Source organism: Rhincodon typus, chromosome 17 (assembly GCF_021869965.1).
Source record: "Rhincodon typus isolate 14 chromosome 17, sRhiTyp1.1, whole genome shotgun sequence".
NCBI lineage: Eukaryota > Metazoa > Chordata > Chondrichthyes > Orectolobiformes > Rhincodontidae > Rhincodon > Rhincodon typus.
This window is the reverse complement of record NC_063348.1, coordinates 53414832-53439206: the sequence shown is the minus strand read 5'-3', so window position 1 is coordinate 53439206 and position 24375 is coordinate 53414832. Positions and strand designations below refer to the sequence as shown.

The window sequence follows — 24375 nt, the reverse complement described above, 5'->3', positions numbered from 1 at the left end:
TAATTTGTTCATAATATTTTTAACAGTGAATTATTAACTATTTCTACTTAAAAAATTTTAGAACTTGTAATAAAATTCAATTTCTCTCCTCATCGCATGTCCCGGTCTTAAGTGCGTCAATACAATTATAACAGTATTAATACTTACAATAGAATCATAGAATCCCTATAGAGTGGAAACAGGCCATTCAGTCCATCGAGTCCAAACTGACCCTCCAAAGAGCATCCAGCCTAGACCCATACCCCCACCCTATCACTGAAATCCTGCATTTCCCATGGTTAAATCACCTAATCTGCACATCTTTGGACTGTGGAAGGAAACTGGAGCACCTGGAGGAAACCCACGCAGACACGGGGAGAATGTGCAAACTCTACACAGACAGTCGCCTAAGGCAAGAATCAAACCCGAGTCCCTGGTGCTGTGAGGCAGCAGTGCTAACCATGAAGCCATCATGCTGTCCATTTAATATTCTTTCAAAGTCAGGTATACAGTCTGAGGGCAATACATTTCAAACTACAATGTTTGCCAGTTATTGCACAGTGTTTAGCACCATTTGTGACGCCTCAGTTACACATCCAAATGCAGCAAAACCAGGACAATATCCAGGCAAGTAACATTCGCACCACACACGTGCCAGGCAATAAGAGACAATCTCTAATAAGAGGCAATTTAAACATTACGCCTTGACATTCAATAACGTTACCATCACTGAATCCCCCACAATCAATATTGAGGCTGCTATTAACCAGAAAACAAACTGGATTAGCCATATAAATACTGTGGTGATAAAAGCAGGTCAGAGGCTAGGAATACTGCAGTGAATAACCCACCTCCTCCTGACTCTCCAAAACTTATCCACTGTGTACAAGGCACTAGTCAGGAGTGTCATTGAATACTTCCCAGCTTAAACAACACTCACGAGATTTGACAACATCCAGGACAAATGGGGTGACAATGGCCTAGTGGTACTATTGCTGGACTGTTAATCAGAGACCCAGGCAATGTTCTGCGGGACTCAGGTTTGAATCCCATCACAGCAGATGGTGGAATTTGAATTCAATAAACATCTGGAATTAAGAATCTGATGATGACCATGAATCCATTGTTGATTGTCAGAAAAAACCATCTGGTTCACTAATGTCCTTTCAGGAAGGAAACTGCCATCCTAACCTGGTCTGGCCGATATGTGACTCTCGACCCACCATCAATGTGTTTGACTCTTAACTGTCCTCTGGGCAATTAGGGACGGGCAATAAATGCTGCCTAGCTAGCAATGCCCTCATACTGTGAATGATTAAAGGGAAAAAAAAAGCAGTCTGCCTAATTAGCACACACATCCACAAACATCTATTCCCTCCACCACCAACAGTCAGTAGCAAGCATGTGTACCAACTACAAGATACTCTGCAGAAATTCACCAAAGATCCTTAGATAGAACATTCCAAACTCATGACCACTCCCATCCAAATGAACAAGGGCGCCAGACATATCAGAACCTGTAAGTTCCCTTTCAAGTCACTCACCATCCTGACTTGGGAATATATCTTTAGGGGAGGCAATGGCCAAGTGGTATTATCGCTGCAGATGGTGGAATTTGAAATCAATCAAAAGCTGGAGTTAAGAGTCTAACAATGGCTGTGAATCCACTGTCGATTGTCAGAAAACCCATCAAGTTTAATAATGTCCTTTAGGGAAGGAAGCTGCCACCCTTGCCTGATTTGACCTACAACATGACTCCAGACCCATAGCAATGTGGTTAACTCTTAACTACCTTCTTGGATGGGCATTAAATGCTGGCCTAGCTAATAACACTCCCGTCCCATGAATGATAATAAAGAAAAATATTGCCTTTTCTTCAGTGTCACTGGGTCAAAATCTTTGAATACTCTTCCCAACAACATTGTGGGTCTAACAACAGAACATGAACAGCAGCAGTTCCAGAAGGTAGCTCACTACCACCTTCTCAAGGGCAACTAAGAAAGGGCAGTAAACATTGGTCCAGCCAATAATGCCCACATCCCATAAATGATGAGAAAAAAGTTGCAAATTTTAAAATGTGCATTAAAAATAAATTTTTCTCTACGTACCACGTTCTGTGTGTTATCACAATGCAAGTTCAATACTCTTGATGCACCTGGTATACATTTCTAATGAAGTATACAGCCTACTGGGGATGGAGGGGTGGTGGCAGGTTAGCGGGGTGGTGGAGATGTCTACCCCTGGTCCATCAGTTTACTATGGTTGAGTAGCTTTAGACAATGACCTTCCTCTACTGTGCTTCTGCAGGCCTTGTCCCTAGCTTTAGTGTGTCCCTCAATACATAATCCTGGACTTTGAAATGCGCCAGTCTGCAACACTCAGTCGAGGACAATTCATTCTGCTACAAAGCCATGAGGTTTTGGGCAGAACAAAGAACAACACTCATCAGGTTGATGGTCCTTCAGAAAGCATTGATGTTTGTCTTAGTGTGGGTCTCTGCCAACAAGGGATAAACAAGTGTTACAACATTGTTAACTTTTTTGGACAGTAGGTCTACATCTGTTATCCTCGTGCTGCTTTTCTCAGCTTTATGGTGACTGTAAGTAGGAACAACTTATCAAGTGTGATTATATGCATCGCACAAAAATAGACAGCATGACTCAGTCATAGCACTTAGTATTCCAAGTCAGACGGTTGGATCAAAATAACAAATTCCTGGACACAGACACTGACAGGAGAGCAACCTCTCTCCATGCAGTTGCAAATGATTCTATAATTTAGTATTTTTGAGATGCTATAATGTATGAAATCAATACAATGACATTACGCAGAGCACGTGATATTCTTTCCCCATCATGTCTCAATTTGGCATCTTACACTGTGCACGTGATGTAGCATTGGCCAAAAGATGCTGGAAGAAAGTAAGTTGTTTTTTTTTAAAGAACAATGTTTAACATAGAGGAAGCTGCAGTCAAATCATTAGAATGTTGTATTGATCGTTCTAGTTAGAAACCTGGGGCTATGACACTTCAAAGCAGAAACTGGTCTGAAGAATGCAGAGCTGTTGTACTTGTGTTTTGAACTTGGCTCTATAATAGCACACGTTGGAAGGTGAAATTGGCAGCATGAACAAACAGACTTGAAAAATAGCATCTACTGGTCAATTTCAATAATTGATAACTCTTGAAAGTACTGGGTGATCAGAAAATGTTGATTATCGGGGACCGTGGATCATTTCTCTGTTAATGAAAGCAAACAACTATTATTAAACATTTGACAGACATATGTCTTGAACAAAGGCAGTTGAAGGGGGGCAATATATATATTGTTATTGCCAAGAATCTACAGCATAAGTTTATTTAAAATTCACTCAGGGGATGTAGGTTGGAAGTCTAAAACCAGGGGACACAATTTAAAAATAAGAGGGAGAATGGTAACCAAGAAGGAGATTCTATTTTACACAGATGGCTGTGAATGTTTGGAATTCTCTACCATAAAAGGATGTGGAGGCTTTTGTTTAAAGGTAAAGATTGATAGATTTCTGACTTTTGGAATGCAGCATTGAAAATGAGTAGAAGGATGGGTTAGTAAATTTGCTGATGACACCAAAGTTGGTGGAGTTGTGGATAGTGCGGAAGGATGTTGCAGGTTAGAGAGGGACATAGATAAGCTGCAGAGCTGGGCTGAGAGGTGGCAAATGGAGTTTAATGCAGAAAAGTGTGAGGTGATTCACTTTGGAAGGAGTAACAGGAATACAGAGTACCGGGCTAATGGTAAGATTCTTGGTAGTGTGGATGAGCAGAGAGATCTCGGTGTCCATGTGCATAGATCACTGAAAGTTGCCACCCAGGTTGATAGCGTTGTTAAGAAGGCGTACGGTATGTTAGGTTTTATTGGTAGAGGGACTGAGTTTCGGAGCCATGAGGTCATGTTGCAGCTGTACAAAACTCTGGTGCGGCCGCACTTGGAGTATTGTGTACAGTTCTGGTCACCGCATTATAGGAAGGATGTGGAAGCATTGGAAGGGGTGCAGAGGAGATTTACCAGGATGTTGCCTGGTATGGAGGGAAGGTCTTATGAGGAAAGGCTGAGTGACTTGAGGCTGTTTTCGTTAGAAAGAAGAAGGTTAAGAGGTGACTTAATAGAGACATACAAGATGATCAGAGGATTAGATAGGGTGGACAGTGGGAGCCTTTTTCCTCGGATGGTGATGGCTAGCACGAGGGGACATAGCTTTAAATTGAGGGGTGATAGATATAGGACAGATGTCAGAAGTAGGTTCTTTACTCAGAGAGTAGTAAGGGCGTGGAATGCCCTGCCTGCAAAAGTAGTAGACTCGCCAACTTTAAGGGCATTTAAATGGTCATTGGATAAACATATGGATGATAATGGAATAGTTTAGGTTAGATGGGCTTCAGATTGGTTTCACAGGTCGGCGCAACATCGAGGGCCGAAGGGCCTGTACTGCGTCGTAATGTTCTATGTTCTATGTTCTATAAAATTCTCGGCCAGATACTAAAAAACATTTTGAGAAATAATAAAATGATTAATTCTTGCGCAAATTTAGTGTTTTTGGAGATATTTGCAATTTTCCTATGGCAAACTGCCTTAATGGATGCAGTTTCTAAATAAAAATGGGGTGTGCGTGGTCACAGTTCCTGACTACTACATTTATTTCTGAAGCATTATCCTGCATCATCAACAACACTAACCATTCTCCAGCATTTTTAATCTAATTGTTTCAACTTGCTATTCTCACAATGCATTTTTTAGGACAATAAATTTGGGATTTGCTAATAACCTCATCGAATATACATCAGTTAAATAAACACAACCAGTGGTCTCATTACCATGAATAAACAATACACACTTGCTGTAATTTTACTTTTAATTATTTTAACTGAAACAACTCAATATGTTCAGTGAACAAATTGAGAAAGATAATTCTGTAATTAACACTAGGGGTTTAATTTTGTTAATGGTTAACATGACCACATTAAATTCCCATCTGTAATTTTTAACTGTGATTACTGACCCTCTCACTTGACTTAACAATGCAAAAAACAGGTCTTTACTAAGTAATGTGAAGTTAAGCAATCACCATGTGTTTAATGCTTGTTGGGTAAGATTGATCATTTTAGTTTTTTTCACGTTATGTCACACTTCCAGGGCAGGTGAGACTTGAACCCAGAGCTTGTGGTCAAGAGGTAGGGCCAAGTTTGATCACCTTATACTTTGTCTTCATCAAAATTTGATATTGCTCTTTCACATTATTTATAATGGCTCATCGGTTCCTATTGTACATTTGGAAATGAATTGCTACCCACAGAAGGAGATCAATTTCTTTCCAGATAAACCTAAGTCTTAACTCAATTTCTACTCCATATCATGATAAAGAGGTTTGATATTTGACCAGTAAACATAGGAGCAAAAGTAATCTGAACAAAACCTTAAGCCTGCTCTGTGTCTCTAGACCATGTTTAGAATTAGAAATAGAATTAAGTTTATTGTCATGTTGATCAGTAGTTAATCAGACAATTCTTCCTTGATAGAAAAAGAAATAAACCTGCCTTTGCAATCTCACTTTGGAGCTCATCTTTACGTAAGTTAAGAAATTGGGGAAGGAAGCTGTGCATTATGAACTTTCCTCCTTTGTGAATATGTCCCTTGCATACCAGTTAATCATGAAGTTTAGATGTGAAGTCTGCATTATGGAAATTTAGTGCTGGACTTGCACGCATAGGATGGAATTTAATGGCAAGCAGGCTCTAATTGGTCAAGGTGTTGCCATGAAAAATTCACCAGTTAATTATGACCGACAGTTAACTACCAAGCTTGTTTAAATTTTACATCAGATTGTTTGAATTCTGATTAGTCATGGCATCGCCCTGAGAAAGTGACTAGAGTGCAAGATGAAAATCTTTGCCAAAATATATTATTTTTCATCAATTCCCAAATGAAATGAGACCTTAAATGGTGAGAATGTAAATGGAGTAGGGGCAACAGAAAGATCTTGATACACAGATTCACATAATTGGTGGCACATAAAAAAACGGGCCATAAAACAAATGAATCACATCTTTAATTTATATCAATATGCACATCAGTATAGAAGCATGGATGCACTGTTAAACTTAAATAAGACCTACATGAAGTTGCAGTAACCATGTAGTCTTGGGTATCTCATTTAGAAAGGTTACATCAACAAAGAGAGGATGTTGCTAAAACTGAGGGACTACAGTATTACTTCAGGAATGAGAATTTTCCACAAGAAATGAAAAGGTTAAGGGGGGTCACCTGACAAGCTCTTCGGGGTAACAAGGAGTTTTGATGAGGTTAATGGTGATACATTAAAGTGTCACCGATCAGTTGAAATAATGAGATGGCATGAATTTAAGACAATCATAAAAAGAATTCAAGAGGTTAGAAAGCACGTCTCATGCAGAGGGTGACTAGAATGTGGAATTCCCAGCCATAAACCATTGTTGAAGAAGAGGCCATAATTTATTTTAAAAGGGAGCTAGTTACTTGAGAAAATTCAATATTAAAGGAGGATGTTGAGTGAGCAGAACAGTGGAACTAAGTTAAATGGATCATAGAGAGAAAATTACCAGCACAGACCTGACTGACTGATCTGCTTGTTTCTGCGTCATAACATTTTATGGTAACATTTTGTTGAGTTTAAGCCCATTTACATGTAATAATTTATTTAATTAGGTTGTAATTCTGTCAATAATTTAATCTACAAGGGTTATAGGTAATTTAGACATGAAACTGTAGTTATAGAAATTTAATTATAAGTTTGCAGTGATTCCTTTCAATAGGAACCTATCTTCAGCAGCCAGCTTAATTTATGTCCTGAAGTATCTTGCAACAGGTATTATAATTAGCCAAACTAGTTAGATGTTCCACATTTACAACGATAATCTGGCCCACTATTGCTTCTATCACTGACTGCTAGTTGACATTCTAAATGTTGTTTATTTTTTAAAGAGCTAAATATATGAGGCTCAAAATTACTGATAATAGTAGATGAGTATTCAAAGCAGTCTTAAAGTTATAAAAGAGAAAGTATTTGAAATATAAAACAGATTGATTAACATCAAGGAACAGTAAGAAAGAAAAACAAGGTTAAAAATCGAAAGAACTGCACATGTTGTAAATCAGAAACAAAAACACAAAATGGTAGAAAAGCTCAGCAGGTCTGGCAGTATCTCATAGAGTCTTACAGTTATAGAGTCCTACAGTATGGAGACAGCCCTTTGGCCCAAACTGTCCATGTCGACCAAAATATCCATCCACGCTAACCCCATTTCCCTGCACTTAGCCCACATCCTTCTAAACCTTTCCTATCCATGTATTCATCCAAATGCCTTTTAAATGTTGTTAATGCACCTGCCTCAACCACTTCCCCAGCAGCTTATTCCATATGCGTACCACTCTCTGTGAAAAAATTTGCCCCCCAGGTTCCTATGTATTCTTTCCCCTCTTACCTTCAATGATGCCCTCTAGTCCTCCATTCCCCAACCCTGGGAAAAAGACAGAGTACATTCAACCTATCCATGCTTCTCATGATCTTATACACTTCTATAAGATCCTCCCTCAGTCTCCTAGGCTCTAAAGAAAAATGTCCTCGCTTGCCCAACCTCTCCCTATAACTCAGTCCCTTGAGTCTTGGCAACATCCTTGTAAATTTCTTCTGTACTGTTTCCAGTTTAATATCATCCTTCCTATAGCAAGGTGACCAAAACTGAACACAATACTCCAAGTGACCCTTCTTCAGATCTTCAGCAAAGGGTAGTGTATTTACATCATATGACATTGCTATTCAATGTAGGCGCTAACTAAGGTAAAGCATAGATTATTTCTATTACAATAACATGCAGAGGAACGGCATGCAAAATATTCAGTGAGCTACATTTGGTTTATAATTCCTTACTGACTATACCAAAAAAAGACTACTGTTTTTTTTTGTACTGGAAATAATACTTGGAACCTCAGAGAATGGTAATGTCTCCAGATTGTTCCCTGTTTAATGAGCTAGAAATTTTTAAAAAGGCCAACAGACTGTAAATTTTTAAATGAAAATAAATATCACAAATAATGAAAAAACTGAAAATTTCAAGAAGTGTAAAATGAATATTGTAGTCTGTAAATAAAAACAGTAGGCTAATGTTTTGGCCAGAGAGCCAAACCTACATGTTCTTCATTTGCTAGGGAAATGAGATAAAGAAAAAAGGCAGGGAAGGAAGAAAAGGTGGGGAACTAGTCTGCTATTGCCCACAGCCCACGATCCACCTCAGGATGGTCCAACTAGAAATGATTAGGATATTACATATTGAAAATATTCTACTGATATGCATGAACATATGCAAATGACATGCTAATGATGGGAAGATATCCATGATCTACTTCGCATCATTAACCCCATAGCAACGGAGGACACTAGGAACATTGGTTAATTCCCAGTATATAGTAGTTGCTATGGCAATCAGAGAGGGATTTTATATTGCAAATCTTCTCAAGTATAATGGATTGTAGGTCAATTGATTAATTGCTTGCTATGCCAGAAAAAAAGTACATTAATGTCATCAATTAACAAAAACTACATGGATTCATATAACATCCTTTAACATGATAAAACATCCTAAGGTGCTTTGCAGGAGTGTTATGAATCAAAATTTAAGATTTCTGAAAAAAGAGACTTGTTAAAATTTTTCACCCTGCTCTCATCAGGACAGAATTGCAAGAATGCCAAATCTCAAGGGGAACTATAAATTATAGACAGGATCAGACAGCCTGAATTTACGAAAGTGAAATCATGTTTGACAAACCTACTGGAATATTTTGAGGATGTAACTAGTAGAGTTGATAAGGGGGAGCCAGTGGATGCGGTTTATTTGAACTTTCAGTAGGCTTTCGATAAGGGCTTATGTAAAAAATTAGCATGTAAAATTAAAGCGCAAAGTAGTGTACTGACTTTGATAGAGAACTGGTTAGCAGACAGGAAACAAATGGTAAGAATAAATGTGTCTTTTTCCGAATGGCAACCAGTGACTAATCAGTTACCACAGGAATCAGTGTTTGGATCCTAGCTCTTCACAATATACATCAATAATCTGAACATAATATCTCTAAGTTTCCAGGTGACACAAAGCTGGATGGAAGTGTGAATTATGAGGAGGGTACAGAAATGTTTCAGTGTGATTTGGACAAGTTGAGTGAGTTGGCAAACGCATGGCAGAAGAAGTGTAATGTGGATAAATATGAGGTTATCTAGTTTGGTAGCAAAAACAGGGAGGCAGATTATTATATAAATGGCAATATATTGTGAAAGGGAAAGGTACAGCAAGATGTGAGTGTCCTTGTACACAAGTCGCTGAAAGTAAGCCTGCAGATACAGTGAGCAGTGAAGAAACTAAATGGGATGGTGGAGCCTTCATAGTGAGAGGATTTGAGTACAGGAGCAGGGATGTCTTGCTGCAGTTGTGCAGGGCCTTCATGAGACCACACTTGGAGCATTGTGAGCAGTTTTAGTCTCCTTGTCTGAGGAAGAATATTCTGGCCAGACAGGAAGTGGAACAAAGGTTTACCAGACCTTTCCTGGGATGATTGATAATACAAAGAGAGAGGGGATCAGTTAGGACAGTGTAGTGTAGTATGTTCACTTAAGTTTAGAAGATTCAGTGGGATCACATAAATACCTACAGAATTCTAACAGAACTAGATAGGGTAAAAGCTGAAAGGCTGTCCCTAATGACTGGGAAGTACAGAACCAGAGGTAACAGTGTAAGGGTACAGAGTGAACCATTTAGGAATGAGATGGGGAGATGTGTTTTCCATCCAGAGAGTGGTAAGCTTTTGGACTTCTCTGCCACAGAAAGCAGTTGAGGCGAAAACATTGAATATTTTCAAGAAGAAGTTGGATATATTTTTTGGGATTAAAGGGTACGGGGAGAAAGCAGGAACAGGGTACAGAGTTGGACGATCAGCCATGATCACATTGAATGGCAGAGCAGGCTCCAAGGGCTGAATGGCTTACTCCTGCTCCTACTTTCTATGTTTCAATGTTATTACTGTACAGGAGAAGCAGGTGCTGAATGGTTGTTAAATGAATTATGATTTATACAAGCATTACCATGGAGAAGCTAGCTAGGAATAGTTAACTACCAACTTACATTTAAATTCAAACCAGGTGATTCCACTCTGATTGGCTAAGGTGTTGCCATGACAAATGTATGAGGCAGGTACTGAGCCAAATAAGGTGGTATTATGAAAGATGACCAAAAGTTTGGTCTAAGATGTGTGCTTTAAGGAATATTTTAAATGAAGAGAATATCAAAGTTTAAGACCTAGATAACTGATGCCTCAGCCACTAGAACATCTGAAATTGGAGATTGCCCAAGTCCAGAACTACACCCAAACAGAAAATATCAGATCCACTTGCCATCATTTCCAGTCTTTTTTTTTTAATCAGAGCATGTGTATTGAATAGTTTACAGTGCAAATGTCATCCTCTCCATTATAAAACATTTAAGTTATTATAAAATATTTTTATTTTGATGAATCAGGTGCCAAACTAATGTTCGAAATTAAGAAGGCATTAATGAAACAGACACTTACAAATAGATGGCACTTTAACTGGGTACAGCGTTCAATAAAACACAAGCCAATAAATCAGGCAATATGGTTCACAACTGACAAAAGATAGGGGCGTAGTACTTTTTAATAGAAATTATTTGTCAATGTCACATTTTACATGCATACATCCAATGTCACATCAAATTAATGCAATTTTGTTGAATAATTCAGCAGGGTTATCTGACACATCTTTAAGCATGGACAAATTATGTTGCAGCTTTGGTCAAATTGCTTTATAAAGATTGTCTGTGAATTTTGTATATTTCTTGTTCCTTGAAGGTGGAATTGCAGGTTGAAAGGGTAGTGAAGAAGGCTTTTGGTATGCTTGCTTTTATTGAGTACAAGAGTTGGGAGGTCATATTGCAGCTGTACATGATATTGGTGAGGTCACTATTGGAATACTGTGTTCAGTTCTAGTCTCCCTGATACAGGAAAGATGTTGTTAAACTTGAAAGGGTGTAGAAAATATTTACAAGGATGTTGCTGGAGCTGGAGGGTTTGAGCTACAGGGAGAGGCTGAATAGGCTGGGGCTATTTTTTCTGGAGCCTCGGAGGTTAAGAGGGTAACCTTATAGAAGAATAAATAGAGTGAACAGTCAAAGTCTTTTTCCCAGGGTAGCAGAGTCCAAAAGTAGAGGTAACAGGTTTAAGGTGAGTGGGAAAGATTTAGAAAGGGGGCAACTTTCTCACACAGAGAATGGTGCATGTATGGAATAAGCCACCAGGGGAAGTACTGGAGGCTGGTTCAATTACAACATTTAAAAGGCATCTGGATGGGGACATGAATAGGAAGGGTTTAGAGGGATATGGGCCAAATGCTGGCAAATGGGACTAGATTAATTTAAGATATCTGGTCAGCATGGACGAGTTGGACCAAAGGGTCTGTTTATGTGCTGCATGACTCTGTGACACTATAACTTCAGAAACTGGTCATCCATCATCCGGGACACAAGGACCAGTAGCTAAGTTAAAAATGATAATGAGACTGTGTATTCGTTTCTAATAGTTATTAATTATTATTTTCTGAACCTTGGCTGTCACTGTTAACTTTCTGCAGCAGGTATTTTCAAATTCATTAAGTACAAAATTAAGACTATAAGCCATAGTTTGTTCAGTGGCAGATCTTTAAAACTATAGTACATATAATTAAATCTAGATCTAATATTAATATTCTAGTAGCATTTCTCATATACCCACAAGTGACTTCAAAAGTATATCTTTATCTGAAGATTCATATTTAAGTGACACACAGCAGGAAGATCTGAATCCACTAGATGTTGGGGATATTTTTCGCTATAAAGTAATGGTTTTGCAGTCAAAGTTCAATGAGAGGAACAGGCCAGTCTGCTTGTGAAAACGATTTGCTGCGTTTATTTGGGATTAAGAGGGGAAACATACTGTTAATTGATAACTGGAAGACACAGCTTATTTCAAGTTTGCCTGGCAAATACCAAGGCAACGCGGGCTCATTAGTTCAGACATGCTTTGATTAATTAACAATTATTTCTAGATGCTCGTTAAGCAGAATGCTTCTCAGTTTGTCGGAGAGTGGGACTGTGCTAGTGATCTGAATGGCGATGATTGTCATTACAGGCACGGGGTGCTCTGAAAGCACCCACTCCCCACGTACTACCCAACAGCCGCGATTTAAACTGCTGTAACAACAAACCCCTGAGGACATCAAGAGAGACGCTGCATTGTATTATCACAGGCTGAGTGCTTGCAGTACAGCCCGGTTGCTCATGACATCATATATCAAAACACAGCGAACAAATCGCACTCCACTATCAGTCTGTCTCTGCAGATTTCGGCTGGTTAGAGCCGGAAGCTTTCCGCTATTCAGAAGCGTGTGCATGCAGAGGGGAAAGCAGCAATGAAGCTTTTCTGTGCCGGTTACTTTTTGCTCCTCTTCCCTGCCGTTGCTCTCAGTAGGAGGTGGGTGAGATATCATTTCTCCCTTTATTACTGTAAACCGTTAATGAGCGACTACACTGAATTCCTCGTTGCACTCAATCATGCTGAGTCTCGGGGCAAAGCTCAGAGCTAGATGTTGGTGTAATTCATGATACAATATTAAAGTTATATCAATGATTTGTAACAGTTGGCTTGAGCTGGTCGGACTCCAATATTTTAATGCCTAAGTGCTTTCGTATTAATCACAAACTTATCTGTTCTTTAAGATCCCTGCAGATGTTCGTTTTCTTCTTTTTTTTTTAAAAAAAGCACGTTATTCCTGACTGTGTGTACTGAACATTATCTGACAATATTCCCAGCACACGAATGACATTATCGTTCAAAACCGCCTCGGTCAAATAAATTGGCAGGTGCAAGTGGCTTTAAGTTCCTCAACTTAAAACCTTCACGTTTTTAATGCTGTTGTCAAACTGTCGCGATTCTAACACAGTCCCGTTTAATGCATTACAGTTGAAATTAATTAGTAAATCATTAGTAAATAAATGGGTACTGGCGTATAGCTCCACACAATCAATTAGCTGATTTTTTTTTAAATTGGAGGTAGGGTTTTTTTTTGATGAATTGGTTCTGCTAACTCAGTTGTGGAGTATGTAGCTGTAAAAGCTGTGTGCTGTAGACGTACAGCCTTCCAGTGATAACCCCCTCCCTAACCACTACACGGCGATTTATTAAAGTTACATTGTCTTCGCGCAGAAGATCTAAACAAATCGATACTAATGCATCGTCGATCATCAACTCCATCACCGCGACGCTGCAGCTACTTCCCTGTCCCAAATAATTGCTTTCGCTTAGATCAGGCACCCGTTAAGATACTGACTGCATTAGGAATGAAACTGAAGGTGTCGCTTTTGTTATTTTTGTGGTCAGGAGGTCTCATCTTAACTTCCTATCGTGGCTCCAGAAACAGAGTTTCTGGATGTAATATTTTAAAGATAGCTGTAAGTTCTGAAAAGTAAATATGCTCTAAGGATGATGAGTCCAAGGCACTTTGGAAGCATAATGGAGAATAGAGTTAAACCAAATGCATGATATGCCTTCATTAAGGGGGAACAACACGCGCTGTCCTCTCTCTTCCTATTTGCCTGTTCTTGCATTTGTTTAGTTTACCACCAATTTCTGAAAAGATACATGCGAGGGAAATAACTACTTCGTAACAATTGATTCCACTGGGCTATTGTTGATACCTGTATTAACAGCAAAGTCTAAAGATTAAACTATCGCTACTATCCTTGTGATCAGAATGAACTTCTGGGCGTTTTGGATGGGTAATTGATCGCAGTAATCACCATGATTGATCAACCCTGTGTTTTTTTTAAATGCAGGAGCTGAGAACGGACCAGTTCTTTCAGAAAGCAACACTAAAACCTTAGAGAGCAACCAAGTTATATTTAAATTTGTGGTCGGGTGAGGGGAACAAATGTGGTTTTAATTCCTCCGGTTAAACACTAAGTTGCTTTAGTGTGCATGTTCCTCTCTACTGCGCTGTCTTACACACTTTCTTGGGGATCTCTGGTGTTATCCTTGTTGCCGTCTCTAGCCAAATGATGATGGCTTTGCATGGATGCTTTTTAAGCAAACTACTCAGATTTCATAACACGCACACCCAAATCTCTAGAGCAGGTAGGACTTGAGCCCTGGCCTCTGAACCCTGCGATAATGCTACTGCACAGTAGAGTCCCTTTTCTTTGCATGTACTTAGTCTCGTTAGATAGATGTGGCCTTAATTAGGCAAAAATAATCAGACAGAAAGGTTAATCGGATGAAATATAGAAGGCAGACATAAAATCTGATGCTAATCAGGGAGCCTATCAAATAATCATCAACATAGATTTATGCCAATGAGACAGGCTCACACTATCAATCATGTCGGTCTTTTTCCCTTCAGTGTCACAATGATTCAAGATGTAAATATTTAATGTAGTGGAAAAATGTTCCTCATTTCCACTTTCTGTTCACTTAAGATGAAGGCTAATTCATTGTGCGAACAAAAAACCTTTTTCCTTTTTTTGAACACTGCTGTACTGAGGAATTGGATGTAGCCTGGTGACAGTGCCTTCGATTTCTATAAATGCCTGTTTGATTCATTTGAGTAGAGTTTGTTCAAGAGCAATGCATTTTGAGAGGCTTCATATGCTTAACTGTTTGTTTGCTAATTTATGAGATTGTTAATGTAGGATCAGGAGTAGGCAATTTAGACCCTTAAGCTTAATTTGCCATTTAGTCAGGTCATGTTTGATTATATGACCAGACTCCTGTTTGTTTTAATATTTCATACCTTAGATAGAATTAGATGAAAAGAAATCTTTACTGTACCTGGGAAAGAAATTAAGTTAAGAATTTATGAATTGGACTAAAGGACTTTAAGTATTGTGAAAAATCAGTTTGAAACACCATCCAAACAATAAGGGAAGCAATCCATATTTTTAACAGTCATCATTAATTTCTGTTGTGATCATTAGTCAAAATCTTCAACTTAATTTTGTTGGTTTTCAGTCACCAGAGGGGGTTAAATTTTATGTTGTCTGAATCAACAGGCTATCATAAACACCAATGCTGAAATACCAGCCAACAATTAGGCTGATGCACCCCACCATCTCAGAACCACCAGCAAGATTCCTAGGATAGTCATTGTGCACAATGTTTAGCAAAATGCATTGTAACATTCCACCTACGAGGGAAACAGTTCAAGAAATGGGTAAAATATCTCTCAAAAAGGATTGAACTCAGTACTTCATAAAATCATCAAAAGCCTTTTTAATGTTGTACATATATTGAGATTAATTGATTAGCTAAAAAAATTTGTTATTAATTTGTCAATGTCTAGTTATAAACAATGATAATGTGACTGCAATGACATAATGAGTGGCACCTATTGACATACAGTGTTACTGCTCCTGTCAAAAGTAGATTTAATGTCTTTCAAATCTTGTTTCTTACCATTATGTTTGCAGAACAAATTAAATGTAATTGTCAACAATCATCTCACAATGGCTAATTACTAGAGCAATGTGGCCCCTCCACATAAACCCATTAGCATTTCAAGGAAGTGGACCCAGTAGCTAAATTTTACAGCAAATTAATTAATTGGTTATGAAGAAAAAAGTCATATCTGCTGTTCTACCCCGAGCGTTGTATTTCAATCATTAACTGTTCAAACTCAAAATGAATTTGAGTAAGTTTCTTATTTCAACTAAGAAGACAGAGATGCTGAAATTTCTGCAGGCCTGGCAGAATCAGTTTAGAGAAATCCAAGTTAATATTTCGGGTCCGCTGATCCTTCCTCAGCACCAATTCTGAGAAAGGGTCACTGGACCCGAAACATTAACTCTGATTTCTCTTCACAGATGCTGCTGGACCTGCTGAGCTTTTCCAGCAATTTTTGTTTTTGTTTCTGATCTACAACATCTGAAGTTCTTACGGTTTTTATTGTGCTGTAACTTCTGTCCATTGCAGCAATTACACAGAATCTTTGGCACCGTTGTTTTGCTGATAATTATGTACTGCTGTTCCCAAATCCATTTTCACAAAAATAAACTTGTTAACAAGTACTCTTTAAATTCAACCACTTATCACTTTCCTGTCGTTAACTGTTAACTTCCTATCTTGACTTTGTAAGATCTCACTGACGGTTAGAGGCAGATAAACTGTAGTGTGAGTGCACACATAGAATGCTGGTTTCTTACAGTCCAAAACAATGAGTGGCTACTACAATTGTGATTATTCGACTTGCATGACTGTTTAAAATACACAAGTTAGATGAACTCTAGCAACTCTAGCAATCAAGTGAGGCGCTTTGTCACTGTTACAAACAGCTAACATGCAACCTAACAATTACAGTTTGATTAATTCTCTTTTATGTAAAGTAACCTAACAGTATTGATTTTTTTTTCCCCCTCTGTGCTGTTGCTGTGTAATAAGAATCCTTCGTTGCTAACGTTGAATCTTACAAGCATTTCTTCTCCCTGCCCCCTGCCGAAGGTATTTTCGTCACAGAATTCTTAAATATTTACGTGAGGATTAGCTGAAGGCTAGGAACATTCTACTGTTGTTTTTTGTTTGAAAAAAGATCTTATCAGCTGCTTTCCTCACTTGATGTGCGCACATTAACCTTTGGTTAGGATGGCTCGGGTGTAATCCTGTTGACAACCTCTGTTGCAAATGCAACTCCACGTTCAGTTTTGTAAGGGAGATGGTTGCTGGGAGGCACAAATATCACAGTGCCCTTGATTTACCAGAAAGCCTGGCTATTCATATTGATGTGGGACCTCCACGCGTAACTAGTTACTTTCTGTACAGCATCAATACCCCTTCAATATAAATATGTTGCTATTATCTATAAATTTGTGAGGGTCCAGATGTCATATTGATATCTCATTGGGATGAATTGATGGCCTGAATCTAATGTAGAAGCTTGTAGTGACTGAAATTCTGGGTGATTTTACAACTTGCCCAAATGCTAGAAGGAATCATTTTGTGCCTCTCACTACTTGGAAGTGATAGTATGTTAGGAGCAGCTTTAATTGTGTCAGAGTAGAATCTCTGCCCCATGTAGCAGGATATGCCATTCCAGAGAGCTGCTGGCCAATTGTATTGAAGATGGGATTCTGAACCTGGGGGAAATTGAGTTAGTGTGTCTAGAAGACCACAGTGATAGTGAGGGTTTGAGTTACAGAGACCTGGGCAAGGGGAAAAGAGAGGTATATCAAAAGCAGGTACAACTCCCTCATTTTCCTATCCCTTCCACCCACCCCACCTCACTCCCCAGATATGCCCCTACAGCAGCCCATTGCAGTGAAAAATACCAAGCTGTTTGTCATGACCTTGCCTTCACTCGGCAGAAGATGTTGGCAGAGGCGCTTCACTGACTGTTAGTTGTCTACTTAGAGCCATCAATAGACTTGAGAGCAGGCAGGCTACCTTCCTTTTGTGCTCCTCCACACCCCCAAACATAGGGGACTGGGTAGGTAGGAAGACTCATGAGGTGGCAACATCCTTTATTTTACATGCCCCACCTTCTAATGTGACAGTGAAGGCAAGGAACATTCATGATGCAAAATTCACTCTGTGCTTGTAGCCAAAGGACAATGTAATCGAACTTTGCACATGGTCTAACTTTCTTGAGCTGCAGAAACCTTGGCGTAAACTGCAAACTGTCTCAGTCCATACATTACAAAGGAACAGAACTGAGCTCACAGATGCAAAAATAAGTGCTAAGTATTTTCATTTTCAGTACGTACGTTTTTCGTAGTCACTTGACCTGAAACGATTATGTCAACAGATGTTGCCAGAGCTGCTGAGCTTTTCCAGCAATTTCTATTTTTGTCATACATTTTTCATCTAGCCATTTAAAATCTTTTCATTATTGATATTTTCTCATCAACTTGTCCAGAGAGATCCTTACATGCCTGTGGAGTTGGTGGGACCTGAACCCAGGTCTCCAGGCTTAGAAGTTAGACTCTCCACCAAAAGAGTTCCTAGTCACTTCATCATTATTATGTATCAACTTGAGCACCAGTTTGATGGGATTTAAGTGTTTGCAACTGCGAAGCACAGAGTGGGGAAATGGAACTGACTGGTTTTCTATCATGGACCCAGGAAGGCTGAAAGGCTGCCTTCTGCTCCATAAATAACATTTTTTTTCTCATTGTCAATGTAATCTAGGTGCAAACTTGATCTATTCTTCCTCCTAAACACCAAGGAACATAATCGAAACATTATTTGGCAGTGATTCTTACAAGCATAGTGTCTTGTATTTAATCAAAGTATAGCCAGCCTTGTGCAACACTTTTTTTTGAGCTTAATCCTGAATCTGCATCTCTACCACCCAGTTGTAGAATGCAACGGTGTCAATTACTGTCTATTAAATTTTGGCAAAAGTGTTTGAATGTCCCTTTTTAAAGTGAATGACCCTCAAATTAAACTTTCTTTCAAATTTGAGACATTGCTTTAAATTCATGGAAGTTGGTTTGGCAGAAATCTGTATTAATGTGTATATGCGTGGGATTACAGGGGATATCGTTTAAATTGCAAAGTAGCTCAGTTGATGATGAGTTTATTACTTGTTTTGAAGAATACATTTGTCTGTAATAACTGAGCTGTTTAAGTTTGTGAATGTGTGCTTAATTGTTTTTAGTGATTTTTGAATAAGACAGTTTGCACTTTTTTGTTATGGCTGATAGAGTAGTAGAGCTTGATTTCCAGTGCAGTCCTCACTCCAGAGGTGTAACCCAAGATGTACAGTAATTATAAAAGTTGCCAGAGTCCTACTGCACTATTGGACTGCTCACTCATTAGAGAGGGGTGACTGATAATGGTTTCACCTGAAAGTCTCAATGCCTTACTTGAGAGGAAGAGTGCTTCATGGTAACTTCAGCCAGTGCAAGAATAGAACCTGTGCTGTTGGGATTACTCTGCATTGAAAACAAGCCATTCAGCCAACTGTGCTACCTGATGCCCACTACTCCTAACCAAGGTAATTCAACTCCAAATGTGTGTGATGTTATAGACAGGAATGAGGATGAATTGAAACCCCAGTTGTCTACAATAAATGTTTCAAATCTGTGCATTTTTCAAAAGGGAAATGCAATTTTTTTTAATGCCAGAGTCTGTCTTGAATTAACGAACCAGAAATAAGAGTTTAAATATAGAGGATTGCTTATTCATTCACTTCCCCAGAAAGTCTAATGCTTTGTCTTTACTCAGACCACTCCTACACACTCCCAATCTCACAGTTGGAAGAGAGTACATTTCCAAGCCATGATCAATCAGGTCTTTCATAAACCACACTTTTTTGGCTTTTTTTTCAAGAAAAGCATTTATTGCAGTCCCTATATTTTGACTCCCTGGATGGTAATCCAGATAGATTTTAAAACCTGGTGCCACATAATATAATTATCATAGCAGTCTCCTGAAGTTAGAGATTTTCAGCAGGTCATGAATTTAGTAAATTGCAGTTTTATTTTAAAACCAGGCAGCCAGCCTTTTGAACTGATGGACTGGAAAAGGAACAGGCTTGTGACTTTAAGAAGTTGCAGTTTTTAAGGTGTTTTTCTGCCCATATTCTGAAGTTGTTTCAAGCAGGCTGACTGGTTTCTCCCTGGTCTGTGAGGAATTATAATTGTTTATCTGATGACCACTTTAATCAGGTGACTGTGTGATCAACAGATCTGTCCACCCAAAATGATTTGCACCTTGGAACCATTGCTACACAATACAGATAGTGATCATTCCCACCTACTCACTAGTTTCTCTGCAGCTGTTTCTTTTCTGAGCTCCATGCTAGGAGATAGTAGTTTTAGGGTCTATCAAACTTTTGAATTTATCAACCAGCAAATAGCATTGTCTTGATTGTAGAGTCATACAGCATGGAAACAGACCCCTCAGTCCAACCAATCCATGCTGAACGTAATCACAAACTAAACCAGTCCCACCTGCCTCCTCCTGGCCCATACCCCTCCCAACTTTTCCTATTCACGTACTTAGAAATGTATTTTAAACATTGTAATTGTACCCACATCCACCACTTCTTCAGGAAGTTCATTCCATAATTCCACATGAACACTACCCTCCTGTGTATATAAAAAAAAATTGCCTCATGTCTTTTTTTTTAAAAAGCTCTCTCATCTGACCTTAAAAATGTGCCTCCTAGTCTTGAAATCCCCTATCCTAGTGTTAGTGATAGTTGTCTTTTCCCTATCTATGGCTTTTCATTATTTTATAAACTTCTATCAGGTTGCCTCTCAACCTCCTATGCTCCAGAGAAAAAAAGAAATCCCAGCCTTTCTTAATAACTCAAACCTTCCATACCCAGCCCACTCAAGGGGAGATGCTCTACAAGTGGCTGTTTAATTATGAAATTTCCAGAAATTTGTATATCTGAGTCTATGCACAAAATTTAAGTCACCTGACCCTTGGCAGCCTCTGAGTATCCATTTTAACAAGAAAAGGCTGTTACAGAAAGTTCTACATTGGAAAAATTCCTGTTTTTAAATTTATGAATACGACATGCCATTACTGGGCACATCAGTGCAACATTATCTTTCTCATACCATAGAGCTGAGTAGCTCTTTGAGTCAGAAAGAACTTTGCAATGACCTAGGCAAACCTGACAGCTAATAATGATGATTTTGGTGTAATTCCAAAGGATTACTAATAGAGCCACAGCATATGGCAAAAAATCAATAAAATGTCAGTGATTGTAAAAAGGCCTGATCGGTGGAGTCATTGGAGGAGGGGGTGAATTAGTTAAAATAGAGCTGGTCCATTTCCAGGACACTTTTTTTTAAAAAAAGTTGGTGGACAAAGCATTGGTTGGACTCTAACTAATGAGGCTTCATTAAATGTGTTCTAGATGAGAGACACATCGAACCTGAAAAGGGAGGCCAATCATCACTCTCCACTTCAGCTTTGGGGCAGCACGGTAGCTCAGTGGTTGGCACTGCCACCTCATAGCGCCAGGGATACAGGTTTGATTCCAGCCTCGGGTGACTGTGCAAACTGGACGCGGACAGGGACTGCAGGATTAAACTTAACGTTTCTGATTTTGTTTCATTTAGTGAAAGCAAGGTATCTCTTCTTTGATGGAAGAGTGTTAGCCAAATTGCACTAACTGTTTACATATAAACACAATGATTGGACCCTGCAGTACTGAAGGTTTATTGAAGGATTACAATCCAGTACTGTCTTCTTGAGAGATGGGCTACAGAATCAAAGGAGATGAAAAGAAAAACAAAAATCACTTTTTTTAAAAATTTTTCACTAAATGCTTAATCTAGTTAAGGGATGCATTCTTTAATGATCAACTGTCATATCTGGCAATGGCATTTAATGCCAGTGTTTGTCCTCCTACTTTGGTATGTTGCCAAATCAAACAATCAATTATATTTATGTCTGTTGGATATGAAATGTGTACAAGATAAAACATCCATTTTATTGCACACTTGGATTTGTGTCAGCATGCATCACCTTCACTTAATTTCATTATTATTTCATGTTAATCCAATCAAATGTAACGGACCAAAAATGGCAAACTAAACACTTTCTGAAATAACTGTGTGAATGTTTAACAGTATAATTAACTTGTACCAGTTCCTGATCGCAAGAATTGAAACAGCACAGCTGTAAGATTTACCCTTCATTTTAATTAACAAAAAAAGTCAATTATTTGCTCACTGTTGCATTTAAAACTTTGAACATTTTTGTAAACTGGCTGATTCCAATCTGATTTACTGTTTTTGGTTAATTAAAATATTGTGATCTGCATTCTATTTAATTTTTGGATTTGCATTTAGTAAGAAGTGCTGAACTGCACAATTGATTCGATGTGTGCTTACCTTTTTTGTGGTTTGCCTTTAGTCAACGGTTAGAAACGTTTCAGATAATTCACTTCCAACAAGCTATAACAAATGTGACAATGTATATCACCGGTGTGTTGTGTGTATGGTGTATATATGTGTGTTTGTGAACGTGTTAGTAAGACTCCATAGAATCAGGATGAGTTTAGGGAAATGACAGAATCCCTTGTAGCCACAATGGTTAATGTTGAGAGAGCAACATAACTCTGACCTGAAGAGTTATGATTGTAGCCTTGACATTTGATAATTACCTCTGCCTTGCTACTTGGGTAACTGTCTGACTCCTGGTATGTGCAGTGAGGAGAACCATGGCAGGAAGCTGTAAACAGTTTGTTCGCATCTGGCTACAGACAAACTTGCTTGTAAGGCCTTTGGGTTAGCGTCCATCATCTGTAAACGGTCTCTGACAAATGTGACAGCTGGTAGGTCACACAATAAAAAGAATCCAGGACTTCACAAGTTTGGACTGCTATTTCCTATTTGTTTGGACCTATCTCTCTGGATTATTTGAAGGAAATTTATGGTCATTGTTAAAAGGGTAGATGCTTCATAGGTTGTATATTCACTTGAGTCACTCTTATGGTGATGGAAAAGGTTTAGGACAGGTGAGAAACTCTTTATCAAGTAACCAATATGGGGGGGAAAAAATGTCCTGACTGACAACAGGTCATATTTTAAATTGAAAAACACGGGAAAGGACATTCAAATTTCCAAGTCAATGATAAACTGAAGTAATCATTTGAGAGTACTGTTTCTCAGCTCTGCCCCCAGTGTTATGTAATTCTATGGGAGAGCATTGAAATGCGCAATATAAAATGGTTTTTTTTTTTGCAGAGAAAATAGGAAGAGATGGGACTAATTCTTGTGAGTTATACTTTGATAGGAAATGAGGTCTGGGTTTCAACCAGGGCACATTTGGCAACACTCCTGTCTCTGAGTTACATGGTTTAGGGTTGAAGTCCTACTCCCAGACTTAACAGATACCCACCACTATCCCAATGCTGACCCCTGCAGAACTCCACTAACCATCGGCTCCCATCCTGAAAAAGAGTCCTTTTATCTCCATCTCTGCCTTCTGCCAGTCAGTCAGTCTTCTATCTATCTGTGCCAGTACTTTGTCCCTAACACCATAGACTCTTGTCTTATTTAGCAGCCTCTTGTGAGGCACCCTGTCAAAGACTGTCTGGAAATCTTAAACAATCGCATCAACTGACTTTCCTTTTGTCATATTTGCTTGTTACCACCTCAAAGAATTTGACAGATTTGTCAGGGATGACCTCCCAATGAAGTTGTGCCGACTCAGCCCTATTTTACCATGCACTTCCAAGTGCTCTGCGATCTCATCCTTAATAATGGACTCTACAATCTTAGCAATGACCGAGGTCAGGCTAACCAGCCTATAGCTTCCTGTCTCTTGCCTCCATCCTTTCTTAAACAGGGAAATTACATTAGCCATTTTCCAGTCCTCTAGGACCCTCCCTGATCCCAGTGATTCCTGAAAGATCACCACCAATGTCTCTACAATCTCCTCAGGTACCTCCTTTAAATTCAAGGGTATAGTCCATCTTGTTCCAGTGGTTTATCCACCTTCAGATCCGTCAGCTTCCCCAGAACCTTTTCTCTTTTAATGCTGACCACTGCAGTCACCTCTACTGCCTGACTTTCTTTGACATTCTGGTCTGCTGATGGTGACTTCCACCATGAAGGCTGACACCAAAGTACTTATTTTAGTTCCTCTGCTACTTCTTTTTCCCCCTACTTCTCCAGCCTCTTTTTCTAGTGCTCTAATGTCCCCTGTTGCCTCTGAAGTGACACGGTGGCTCAGTGGTTAGCATTGCTGCCTCACCATGCCAGAGACCTGGGTTCGATTCCAGCCTTGGGTGAAGTTTGCACATTCTCCCCGTGTCTGTGGGTTTCCTCCTATAGTCCAAAGGTGTGCAAGTTGGGTAGACTGGCCATGCTAAATTATCCACAGTGTCCAGGGACATGCAGGCTAGGTAATTAGCCATGGAAATGCAAGGTTATGGGGATAGAGTGGTGGATTGGTCTTTGGAAGGTTGGTGTGGGCTTGATGGACTGAATGACCTCTATCTACACTGAAGAGAATCATAGAATCCATTACCTTTTATTTGTCCATCCAGAAAAAAAATCTTGTAATCTTTTACAGCAAACTTATCACATATTTCATTATTTCCTCCCATTTTGCTTTTTAGTTATCCTCTGCTGGTTTTTAAAGGCTCCCAATCCTCTGGCTTCCCAGTAATTTCAACTGTTGATGAATCCTCTGCCATCAATGTGTTGAGGGATTACCATGTCTGACCAGAAATGTACCAGAAATATAAAGGACAATGGGCACATAGGTACAAGATCACCCCCTCACCCCTGCCCCCAAGACACGCAAATGCACATGCCATCTTAATGTGGAACA

The 24375-nt window shown here is 39.1% G+C and overlaps 1 protein-coding gene across 2 annotated transcripts in view; it reads left to right on the top strand.

Moving 5' to 3' along the window:
- The first annotated feature begins 11964 nt into the window (after nt 1-11964).
- Nucleotides 11965-24375, top strand: part of luzp2 (leucine zipper protein 2) — a 336625-nt gene continuing 324214 nt past the window's right edge. For both annotated transcript variants that reach the window (XM_048606810.1, XM_048606811.1), the window contains exon 1: nt 11965-12555. In XM_048606810.1, the coding sequence (XP_048462767.1) occupies nt 12494-12555 (62 nt within the window). In that variant the 5' untranslated portion in view covers nt 11965-12493. The remainder of the gene's footprint in view (nt 12556-24375) is intronic.